The sequence below is a fragment of the Hibiscus syriacus genome, unplaced genomic scaffold, assembly GCF_006381635.1.
Source record: "Hibiscus syriacus cultivar Baekdansim isolate YM2019G1 unplaced genomic scaffold, ASM638163v2 tig00001349_pilon, whole genome shotgun sequence".
NCBI lineage: Eukaryota > Viridiplantae > Streptophyta > Magnoliopsida > Malvales > Malvaceae > Hibiscus > Hibiscus syriacus.
The window spans coordinates 49,940-63,025 of record NW_024061867.1 but is presented as its reverse complement, the minus strand read 5'-3'; the positions used below and the strand labels follow the sequence as shown (position 1 = coordinate 63,025).

At 36.0% G+C, this 13,086-nt stretch overlaps 1 protein-coding gene across 1 annotated transcript; it reads right to left on the bottom strand.

Annotated features, from left to right (window-relative positions):
• Positions 1–1,781: 1,781 nt before the first annotated feature.
• LOC120125258 (uncharacterized mitochondrial protein AtMg00810-like) lies at positions 1,782–3,548 on the bottom strand. Its single transcript, XM_039143737.1, has 5 exons — positions 3,394–3,548; positions 3,225–3,300; positions 3,068–3,113; positions 1,968–2,950; positions 1,782–1,883 (listed from the first exon to the last, which is right to left on the bottom strand). Exons 1-5 carry the CDS (start codon positions 3,546–3,548, stop codon positions 1,782–1,784), a joined length of 1,362 nt encoding a protein of 453 aa, XP_038999668.1.
• Between the last annotated feature and the right edge of the window lie 9,538 nt (positions 3,549–13,086).

Sequence of the window (13,086 nt, the reverse complement as noted above, 5' to 3'; positions counted from 1 at the left end):
ATATTTTATTTTTATTTTAATGTAAAAATATATATTTTATTTTTATCTTCACTTAAATATATTTTTATTTTTATCTTAATTTTTAAAAATATATTAACTTAAAATATTTTTTTATTATTTTAATATGTTTTATATATTCATATTTTTTTATTAATGTAAAAATATTCTTAATTTTTATTTATTAATTATATTATTTTTTGTCTAACGAAAAATTTACTAAAAACAAGATATATAATATTTGTTGTATGAAGATAGCCAAATAGATGTCTTGGCCTAATAGTTTGGTGCTTCCCTCTTCACCCAAGAAGTCTTTGATTCGAATCCTATTTGCCCCCTGCATTGGTTTAATTTTTTTCAACCAAAAGGTGACATGTGTCACTCTTTAATTGGAGGAAAATAAATCTATTAAATTAAAAATAAATTTAATCCTCAAATCGAATGATTATACACATTATTATTTAATTTATTAAAATAAGGATCAAATTGAAAGAATATATAAGTAATACAGACCAATTTTGTAATTAGACAAAAATGTTTTTAACAGCCACGCCACCTGTTCCGTAAACTGTTAATGACAGGTGGCTTGATTGAAGCATTTAAATAGTTTAATGGTATGTTTAATCAAATTGAAATATCGGTGGTCAAAATGATTTTTAACCATAATTGAGTGGTCACCCGTGTAGTTTACCCAACGATTTAATTTTTTTTAGAGCTTGGAATCTCTTGCAGTTGCAACAACTATAGTAATCAAACTCGTTTACTTAGAGGGGAAAAAACCATTATTTTTAGCTGAATTGAGATTCTCTAACGTTTTATTCATTTATTCTATTGTTTCCTTGGGTTTTTAAGAGACCAAACAGAGAAAGGAAATAAAATGAAGAATCCCCAGGATTTGAGAAAACATCCTGGAACTTTTAGTTGAAAGAGAACAGTGAGTTTCAGAAGAAACCTGAGTTTATACTAGCGAGAAGTCAAAGAAAATTGAAAGAAACGATAAAAGACAGGCAGACACCGAAACCGAGTACACATGACTGTTTCCCAGTGGTATAGGTACGATAAAAGACCAATGAGAACGCCATCGTTTTTGTACTTATAAAACAACACTGTCTGGGTTTGGCCTGCCCTCCATTATGGAATCTGATACTTGCCCACTTTACTCGTCACTGTTTCTTTTTCTTCTTCTTCTTTTACATCCATAGTTTAATCTAGGGTAAATTATGTTAATAGTTGGTCTGATTGAATTTAGTCATCAATTTAAAAATTAAAGATAAATGATCTCTTACGTTATATATTTATTATATAATGGTGCCTAAGATATTATTAACCCCTTCAACGAATGTGTGACATGATAATTTAAAAAAGCGACGTCAATAAGACAGTTGTAACACACATCAGGTGAAAATTTGAACATCATTAACCTTTCAAATATTCACTTAATTTGTCATATTAAGTTAATAAAATCATTTTTAATTAAATGAATTTATTAACTTTGGAAGAAGAAGGGTTGTTTAAGATTTGAATCATTTAAGCAAAACCAATAAGAATAAAAAACTCATTTTCTCTCTGAAAAAATGAATGATTTTTCTTCGTCTGAATTTTTGTGGGTTTGAATCTAGGTTTCAATTCAAAATTCATTCTCTGTGTGGGTTCTTGAATGGAAATTAGATGGATAGAAAGGATTAGAGTTCATCTCAGTCTACTAAAACATTTGGGATTTATTTTTTGGGTTCTGTTAGAATACATCATATAGTAGTAAAGTATTGACACATAATGCATTGCATTTATTGATCTATAATACTCCTTATATACAAGAGTTTACAGAACTTTACAGCAGCCCTTAACTGCTTAACAACTAACCAACTAGCAACTGCTCTAACAGCTTCCTTAAATAACCATACACATCAGTTATCATTCAATATTCTCCCTACTTCTTCTTCTTGTTCCCAAAGAAAAGACTACACATTCACCCTGGCTTTAAAATTTTCAAATCGAGCACCAACCAATGGCTTTGTAAATCCATCAGCAACCTGGTGACTCCCTGGTACATAGTTCACCAACACTTGCTTCAATGCCACCTTTTCATGAACAAAGTGCACATTAAGTTCAACATGTGTACTCTTTGCATGATAGACATTATTAGCTGTCATGGCTACAGCACTGCTGTTGTCACACCAAACTATAGGAATTTTCTGCCTTGCAAAGCCCAAGTCACTTAGGAGAGCGTCTACCCAAGTTGTTTCAGTAGTAACATCTACTACACTTCGATACTCAACCTCCATGGTCGATCTGGATACTGAATTTTGCTTCTTCGAGTTCCATATTATAAGGTTGTCACATACAAACACACAATAATCGGACACAGATTTTCGATCATCTTTGCTTGCAACCCAATCAGCATCTGCAAAGGTTACTACATTGAACCCTGCTACTGCAGGTGCTATGACCAGACCGTGATTAATCGTTCCCACCAGATACCTCAAAATCCTCTTAACTGCAACCAAATGCTCTTGCCTTGGAGCATACATATATTGTGATGCCTTGTTGACACTGAAGGTAATATCTGTACGAGTGTGACAAACATACAATAATGCCCCTACAATGCTTCGATACTTATAGGCATCCTCAAGTAGCACCCCCTTATCTTGACTCAACTTAGCAGACACTAGCATGGGTGTAGATGTTGGATTAGCAGTGTTCATTTTTGTTTTCATTAATAACTCTACTATAAACTTCCTTTGACTGAGAATTAAGGAACTACCACATCGTTTAACCTCTATGCCCAAGAAAAAATGAAGGTCACCAAGGTCCTTCAGGGCAAACTCTTTTCCAAGTAACTTCACCACTTCATCAATCTGCTTGTTGGAGCTTCCAGTCAGCACTATGTCATCAACATACACAAGTATGTAAACATACTGAACATCATCCCAACGAACAAAAAGAGATGTGTATGCTGAAGATTATTTAAAGCCAATTTTAAGCAGACAATTCTTCAGTTTATCATGCCAATTTCGAGGGGCTTGGTGTAATCCATACAACGCATTTTCTAATCTGCACACCGACGGGCTACCATCAGCAGCTACTTGCTCGAACCCAGGTGGCTGCTGCATGAACACCTATTCATGCAAGTCACCATGCAAAAACGCATTGTTGACATCCACTTGGCGTAACTGCCAGCCATTTGTAACAACTAATGAAATGACTATGTTCAGCGTTGCAAATCTGACAACTGGGCTGAAAATTTCACCAAAATCATACCCTGGCATTTGTGAATACCCTTTAGCTACTAACCTCGCTTTATGTCTATTAATAAAGCCATCAGGGCTCTTTTTCAATTTGAACAGCCATTTGCACCCCACGACTGACCGTCCTTCAGGTAATTTCACTAGGGTTCACTTGCCATTCCTCCTTAAGGCTTCAATCTCTGCATGCAATGCTGCTCTCCAATGAGGTGACTGAATTGCTTTATGAACATTAAGGGGTCTCATGTCATCATACCTAGCCACGTAGAACTTAGGCTTAAATACCCCACATTTACTCCTTGTTAGCATCGAATATCAATTCAAGGGATTGGCATCACTCACATTGTCGCAACCGTATTTCGGTTGGGCCCCGGAATTGGGCTTCGACTTGGGAAAATGGATTAGGAGTCGCCACCGATCATTTATTTTAAAGCAAATGGGTTGATCGGACACCCTATTTCTTACCTGATCTGCGTCTTACCAAAGATGTGTCAGATTCGGGAGTCGGTTACAGTCAAGGAAGGGTTAGCACCCTTGAACTGCCCTTTCGGTACTACGTAATTTCCAGTTGTCTTTGATTAAGAAAATTGTAAGTTAAATTAAAAGATAAAATGACGATCCAAATTACTCACCTCTAAGGTTTGGAAAGCGAACCTTTAAATAATCAAGAAAAATGTTAGAAAAACAAAAACGATGAAGATAAATTGAAAATAAAGAAAATGAAATAAAGAAGAGATAAACAAAAAAAAATAAATAAATACTAAAAAATATGGACGAAAAGTAAACAACATAGTTAATATGGAGATTATGAAAAAAAAAGGAATATATAAAAAATAAAGACAATGGAATAAGATAAATAAATAAAATAGGAAAATGAATCAATGAATAAAGAAAATAAAAATAAAATAAATAAACAAAACGAAGGGAAAAAGGTAAAAAAAGGAAATGCACATATATTAGCTTGTAAACTAAAAAATATATAAAGAAAAATATTAAGAAATAACATAATATATATATATATATATATATATAATATATATATATATATATATATATATATAACATATAAATAAAATAAGTAAATAATAAAATGATAATGATACATGTATATACATAACAACAAAAGGAAATAAATAATAATAATATACAGGAGTAATATCAAATATATACTATAATGTAATATTAAATAAAATAAGAAGAAAATTGAAATTCAAATCTAGAAAACGGACTAGAATGTAAAAATAGAAAATCGAATGATAAATTTTGAAGCACTTTGAGGATGAATTGGGATTTCATGGTGGAAATTAAATCCTTTATAAACGAGGGGACCAAGAGTGAGATTACCCCTTTTTCACACCCATTCCGAAAATCAAAGTATTTTCTCAAGAAAAAAAGCATCGGGGGCTAGATCTATAAAATTAGATCCCGAAAAATGCCCCTGTTCATCGACAAAAAATCGTTTTCTTTGGTGTTTTTCGAATACTAAATGTAACGAGACACAAGCATGCAAGCGTAAACTCGAAAAAGATACTATATTTACCTTGTATTTCTCTTCGAAAATTTGCAGGAAAAAAAACTCTGATTTCGCTCTAAGATTGCTCGTAATTTCTGCTTGTATTTCGTATCTCCATTCGTGTGTTACAAATGATATGGATTACATGTATTTATAATGGAAAAAACAGACTATATTTAGAATCCTATACAAATAGACTTCTAACGCTCTTTGGTTGCTGTGAAAATTGGCTGCAGGAGGAGTCTTCGGGGAGGAGACATGTGGCGCTGGAAAATTAGTGTCTACAGCTGCCCCTCTTTGTCCGTTTTCGTGGAACAAAAAATAGGGCAAAGATAAAATACACAAATTTTTGTTCATATCGAATATCCTTTATCGCAGAGTTGAAATCCGATATTTGATTGGTTTGCCAAATTGAACTGAAATATGGAATGACTCCCTCGTCGTGAGGTCGAGTTGAACTGGAAGCTTCTGAGCACGATATCCTTCGTCGTGAAGTTGAAAACAAACTCAAAGCTTTTGGCGAGTGGCCTTTAAATCGTCTTCTAGGTCAAGATACTTTGTCGTGAAGGTGAAACTTGTCCTGAAGACTTCGGTGTTGCTGCGTTACAGATGACTCCTTCGTCGTGAAGATGGGTCAATCTGTTTGTGAAGTTGGAATCGAATATGGCCCCTTCGTCGTGAAGTTGAGCCTTGGATTTGGATATCATTCGTCGTGAAGCTGAAATCCAATGTAAGTTGCGTTGTTTCGAGGCCAATATCCTTCGCTATGAAGTTGAAATTGACTCTGAAACTGAAAAGTGTGTTGACAGACGCTCCTTCTTTGAGTTGGATATCCTTCATCGTGAAGTTGAAATCCAATCTAGAGATGGATGTTGCTTGTGTGCATGATTCCCTTTGTTGTGAAGTTAAAATCGTTGGCAACCCCTTCGTTGTAAAGTTGAGTCTGGAATTGGATACCCTTCGTCGTGAAGTTGAAATCCAAGTAGGTTGTATTGTTTCGAGTCCAATATCCTCCGCCGTGAAGTTGAAATTGGTTCTGGAACTGGGAAATTGTTTGTTGAAACCAGCCGTCCCTTCGTTGTGAAGTTGAACTTGTGTTGTCTCGAGTCCAATATCCTTCGTTGTGAAGTTGAAATTGGTTCTGAAATTGGGAAATTGTTTGTTGACAACCAGTTGTCCCTTCGTTGTGAAGTTGAACTTGTGCTGTCTTAAGTCCAATGCCCTTCGCTGTGAAGTTGAAATTGGCTCTGAAATTGGGAAATTTTTTATTGACAACCAGCTGTCCCTTCGTTGTGAAGTTGAACTTGTGTTGTCTTGAGTCCAATATCCTTCGCTGTGAAGTTGAAATTGGCTCTGAAATTGGGAAGTTGTTTGTTGACAACCAGTCGTCCCTTCGTTGTGAACTTGAACTTGTGTTGTCTCGGGTGGCGCGATATCCTCTGTTGTGGAGTTGAAATCGTGGATGTGTGGTAACGATATCCTCCATTGTGGAGTTGAAATCGTGGATGACCCCTTCGTCGTGAAGTTGAGCCTTGACTTGAATATCCTTCATCGTGAAGTTGAAATCCAAGTATTGTGAAGTTTGGCTTCGAGCTAGATATCCTCCGTCGCGAAGTTAAAATCTACTCTCGAGTTGATTGTATAGCTTTGAGCTCAATATCCTTCACTGCGAAGTTGAAATTGACTCTAGCTAAAACCTAAAAAAGTTATGCATATATGTGATGAGATTTATGTAATGCTCTTAGGTATGCCTAAAATGCATATGCAACATATGTTATTTTTTGGCTCAGGAGAGAAATCTCGATCTCCGGTTGCTTTTCTGGAATCTTCAAGTTCTGATCCCTGATCTCGAATTCTTCAAATATTCAAATCTGATGTGCACATTCTATTTTTTTGATTTGAGAAATGCTTTCGACCATCCCAAGTATGTGCCTGAGCTGAGTGTAACGGTTCAGATGATGCTTTAAGAGAAATTGTCTCGAAACAGACAAAATTCGTTTCAAGGGAAACGATATCAAAGATATATGTTATTTCATGAGAAACGGTCTCAAGGGAGACAAAATTTTGTTTTAAGAAAAACTGTCTCAAGAGAGACAAAACTTAGTTCCAAAAGAAATTGTCTCACGGGGAGATGAAATTAGTTCCAAGGAAAACATATTCAAAGATTTTGTTTCAAGGGAAACTGTCTCAAGAGAGACAAAATTCATTTCAAGGGAAATGTTTTCAATGTTTATGTTTCAAAGGTTTGTGTTTCAAGAGAAACAATTTCAAAGGTTTTTTTTCAAGGGAAATTGTCTCAAGAGAGACAAAGTTTGTTTCAAGGGAAACTGTCTCAAGAGAGACAATGGTGAGCACGATTCCCTTCCTCGTGAAGTTGAAACCGTGGGTGGCCCCTTCGCCGTGAAGTTGAGCCAGGAATTGGATATCCTTCGTCGTGAAGTTGAAATCCAACTTGAAAATGCAAACTGGATCAGTTCTGAATTAGCTCTCGAACTCGTTTGAAGTTGATTCTAAGATCTGTCGATCTTTCAATATATCAAATTAGTTGAGGTGTAGCTCCTTGCTACTGAGTTAAGCAACCACTATCAATTTTTACAAACTCTTTTGAATCAGGTATCTTTCGCATTGAAGCTGAAACTTGACTCTAAAGCTGCAAAAATTATATATGCTAAAAATGATAAATGTGATGCTCTCAAGTATGCAACATGAATTAATGTCATTTATCTCTTGGATAGAGCCTCATTTTTGCCTGCTTGTTCCTGCAAGTGGAGGAAATGCCTTCAGAAGGTCTGATAATTCGCATTAGGATGTTGAATCCCCAAAGATGCCCCAATATCCAAAAATGTCCCAATATTTGATGTTGAATCTTCAAAGATGCCCCAAATGTTCCTCATTTCTTGCTTCAGCATTGATTCTGAGCACGAACTTTATGTCTAAGAGTCACATGTCATTTACCAAGATTCACTCTAGAGAGACTGTCTTGTTTGAAAAAAATGTTTTTATTTCTCTTTTATTTTCAAATTTATGAAAATATCAATTAAAAGAGTTTCAAAAAATGTTTAACCAAAAGTTTTGAAAATATTGTCACTTTTACGGTTTTACAATTGAGACGAATCATAAAACTAGAGTTCATCGGATATCAAAGAATTAATTACAATGTTAATCCTTCAATAAATTATAGCCATTTGACAAGTGTCAAGATCAAAGCTATCTTTGAGAAATGGTTAAGTAAGGAACGGATAAAAAAGTCTCAGATTATCGTGTTTGGTCAAAGATTTGGCATTTTATGCTCAAAGGATTGATGGGGTAGCTTGCATGTTTCTCTGCTGGAAGTGTTCTCTGACTCCCAACCTTCATTGTCACACTCGGATTGTGCGATGCCTTATCAAGGAATTTATGTGATCGCCTCAATTGCACAATTTTTATATTCGAGCCGCCTTTTCAGGTTTTCAACTCGAACCCTCCTTTGGTTTCAAGACGTTATTCAGGATTTACGTCTTAAACCCCCTTTTTCATTTTTCTCTACCATGTATTAATTACATTGTTTTTTTGCAAATTAATCCTTATGGGCGGGATGAAATCTGAAGATAGTCTCTTTTGTTTAGAAATCCATGTATGATTAGAATGGACTTTTAAGGCACGTAATGTAAGCCAGGGCTCATGGTTATGAAAGAAAAGGATAAATAGGCCCAAATAAGTGTTTCAGGGTATTGAACCAAGATCAATTCATTCTGATGCCCTCGATCTTGTCTTGCTCAAAATGTCTCTTTCTCCTGATGCTCTATGATATTCGAGTGAAGTGATTCAGTGATTCAAGAATGATTGTGCTTGATCAATCTCATAGTTTGAAGCTTGATGTGCCATTTGTCTTTAGGGAATCTTTACATGTACTTTTTGTCCCTTTTGATTTTTGCTTCTTTTCTTTTTTGTTCTTGTTTTTTCTTTTTTGCTTCTTTTCTTTTTTATTCTTGATTGAATCTTCGCATTTGGTATTTGGCCCACCTTTTGGTATTTCCTTTGGATTGATGTCTTCACTCATGTGAGCAGATTTCTTCCACCTTGCCCCCCAGTGTGGAGGGTGATCCTTGGTTAGGGTTGAATCAGAAGAAAAATACTATAGGCTCAAAAGGGGACACAAGGGATATATTTTTTCTCCTGATGTGAAGGGTAAAGAAAGAAAACCGTTCATCATTTCATACATGGAAGTCCTCACAAAAGAGGTATCCCCATGGGGATAGATTTTCAGGATTAATTCTATTTACATGAAAACAGTGTAATTAATGCATGATAAAATTATTTCGGATGAATTCTTCTTCTTCCCCCCCCAGATGTCTTAATGTTCAAGCTCCCTACGAGATTTCCCAAGTTATGTCTTAGAAGAATGCTCATGTTCAAATGAACAACTCGATGTTGTGGGCTTTAATGGTGTAAAAATGTCAATTTTGAGTCTAAAAATATAATGGTGTGATCTTATTGACTCAAAGAAAGGTGTGGGTGTATCAAAAAGATAAAGGTAATGTTCATGAATTTCAAAGGGATGTAATGTCAAAATTTGGTCTTTTTGGTAATGACCATGAGTTACTTTGGGTAAATAATCAAGGTATTTTGTTTTGGGGTTTGAGACAGGATAAGAAAGGTCTAACCTTGCCATATGTCAAAAATCTATAATTCTTGAAGAATTAAAAGAATCCTTAATTCATTTAATATTCGAAGAACTAAAGATTAGAATTTGTTCAATTGCTCCACCTTAGAAAGTAGCATAAATTCAATCCTTTAAAAGATTAAGCAAACAATGAAAGAATAGAGACGTGTTTAAACAAAACAATCCTCTAAGTGCAAATGGTATATGCCATGCCCCCTTCTTCGGCCGTTTATGCTCCTGAATCTATCAGGTTTTGGATCTTGCGCTTCAGCGCCTTATAGTTCTTAGAGGAATGTTTGGGGCTTCTTATGTGGTAATAGCTAACAACTTCAACATCGTAGTCCTTAGGATATGGGGATTTTTTTCTTAGATCATCATGGTCGGCTTTGTCCTACCATAAGCTGATCAATCTCTTTAATGTTACAATCTTGCTTTCATGTGGTTAAATCCACTTCATCGAGTCCTTCATGACTTAATTTCATGTTTGTGAAAATGCTTAAAAATGTAGATGAAGATGCAAAAAGGCAAAAAGGCAAAAATGCAATAATGCATGAAATGTTCGAGGCATTGATCCAGAAAAGTGTCCATTATTATAAATAATCTTTACTTAGACAAAAATGTTTTATCTTGTAAGAGACATAAAAACGATCAAAGGTGCATTCGGACTAAATCCTCTAGACCCCGAACAACTTCTAGTAGGTTGACAAGTCTTCTGTCTTCATCTGTCACTGGTTGTATGCCTTGTCGGACCATTCCATCTTCCATTGTCAGGCCGTGTAGATGACGAGCTGCCTTCTGTACTTGATCCAGGAAGTCTCGGATGACTGCGTCTCTGTCCTTCACCCTTTGTTGTGCTTGCTCCCAACGAAAACGCCACTGTAAACCTCCGTCGAAGAGCACTATCTGATAGCGCTCAGCTTCAAGCTCCTTTACCCTCTGCTTCAGCTCGTTATTCACAGCTTCAAACTCTATCTTGGCTATCTCAAGTTCAGAAAAGACGGGCCTGAGATGTTCTTCCAGGGTTCGGGTGTCCTCACAGTCTGGCACCGGGATATTGTCATTTTTTCTCAATCTTCGCCACTCCATATAGTCCGGAGTAAGCATGTTTCTGGCAGCTACAACATCTATCCGGAATACTTTCTTCCATGAATCGACTGCTTCCTTGATCATCTTCTTATAGTTGTCACCGTGATACTCAAACTCTGATCTGGCTAGTCCACATGTTGCTGGGACAAACTAACGTGCCTCATACTGTCTAAGTGCTAACAACGGAGTATACCTAACTGCACCCAAAGTCCAAGTAAGGTCATAGTGTCGGAGTCCCCACATCGAAAAAGAACGTCACTGAGGAACAACCAGGGGGCTCTCCAGGTAATATCCTGATCATGGAGATGAGTGAAGACTTTCATCCACTTCTCTTTTGAAGCGACTTCATGCCATTTCATGGTGATGAACTCTCTCAAAGGTGAATACGTAGTGCTGAACACACCCAATGAATCTACCTTCGCCAGCTCTTCGGCAATGGTTGAGAGACTGAAAGGTCTCGGCTAAGATGGTCGGTGCTGGGTTGACTTGTTTCGAAAGGTTCTCAAACAGTTCCACCACGGCTGCGTCAATGTACCTCAAAGTCTTCGGGAATATAATCAGGCCATACAGACCCAGTGCAAACAGGTATATTGCCTTCCACTTATCGGGATGGTCCTTCATCAGTTGCTTGATATGAAGCCAGACAATTCCTTTCCCACTGCCTTTACATCGAGCTCTGTCTGTTACCCATCTTTCGTCAACCCCAGCAACCTTGGCTAGTGCACTCTTGAAAGGCTGACTTTTGATCTGTTTAATATAAGCTCACTCCAGTATGATATTTTCACAGTGCAACAGTGTAGTGTACTCTTCAATGGTGGGTACCATGTCCTCCTGATTAAAAGTGAAGCAACTGTATCCCGGGTTCCAGAATTGAACAAAGGCTCTGATCAAGGGCTCATCAGTCTTGATTTGAAGCAACAATGCAATGTCACCATACCGTTGGCTGAACTTCTGTTTCTGATCATTCTTCCAACTGCCCTAGATGTCCCGAAGCTCTTGCACGTCGTTCTACTTTAGGCTGATAGAGGTGTAGCTAACTAGCTCTGACACATAACTTCCTTGAAGACTATCTCCATTTTCCTTCTAAGTCTTCTCGGACCATAGTCGTACCTCGGGGTTTTTAATCTCTTGTATTACAACACCTTTATCCATTAATTTAGATTATTTTATGTAATAAATACCTTTTTAGGGATCAATGGCCTCTTGTTACAATGCAAATGCTTTAAAAACAAACACAAAGGCAAACAGATAGTAAAATAAAAATAAATAGAAATAAAAAAAATAAAAAAAATAATGGCAAGAAAAAAATATAAGAGAAAAAAAACATGGTTAGGAAAGAAATGTCATAGGTTTTGGAATGTGGTTTTGGGGTAGGCTCTATTTCTTCAAATTCTCCCGGTTTAGGTTCTAAAAAATGGTACCCGAGTTCTCCTTGCTGGTGCCCCCTTGGGCTTACCAGACCCTTAGTCCTAAACCCATCACAGGCTTGTGTGGACTAAGTTAAACTCGAGAGGACACATTCCCTTATGTCTATGCGGAGAATAAATTCACACGAAGACATAAGGTATATGAATCCCGAAGGCTACTTGCTTGGCATATGCGGTGAATAAATTCACACGAATGCGTCGCTTTCACCCCCACTTAAAACGGGTTCGGAGCTCGGGTTTAGAGCCTTAAATGAAAAAGTTTGGAAAGCTGAAATTACTAGAAAATGGTCAGTTCAACTATTTACTCGAAAAAATATAATCAAAGGTAAGTAATAAGGATCGAAATGTTACCTTAAAATTTAAACTTACCCTTTTCATTAAAAAGACAACTGGAAATTACCTTAGCCTGAATCACTTACCTGTGTCCCCAGCGGAGTCGCCAAGCTGTCGCAATAGTCTTTCGGTTGGGCCCCAGAATTGGGCTTCGACTTAGGAAAATAGATTAGGAGTCGCCACCGATCATTTATTTTAAAGCAAATGGGTTGATCGGACACCCTATTTCTTAACTGGTCTGCGTCCTACCAAAGATGTGTCGGATTCGGGAGTCGGTTACAGTCAAGGAAGGGTTAGCACCCTTGAACTGCCCTTTCAGTACTACGTAATTTCCAGTTGTCTTTGATTAAGAAAATTGTAAGTTAAATTAAAAGATAAAATGACGATCCAAATTACTCACCTCTAAGGTTTGGAAAACGAACCCTTAAATAATCAAGAAAAGTGTTAGAAAAACAAAAACGATGAAGATAAATTCAAAATAAAGAAAATGAAATAAAGAAGAGATAAACAAAAATAAATAAATAAATACTAACAAATATGGACGAAAAGTAAACAACACAGTTGATATGGAGATTATGAAAATAAAAGGAATATATAAAAAAATAAAGACAATGGAATAAGATAAAAAAATAAATAAAATAGGAAAAATGAATCAATGAATAAAGAAAATAAAATAAAATAAATAAACAAAACGAAGGGAAAAAGGTAAAAAAAAAGGAAATACATACATATTAGCTTGTAAACTAAAAAATATATAAAGAAAAATATTAAAAAATAACGTAAAATATATATATATAATATAACATATAAATAAAATAAGTAAATAATAAAATGATAATGATACAT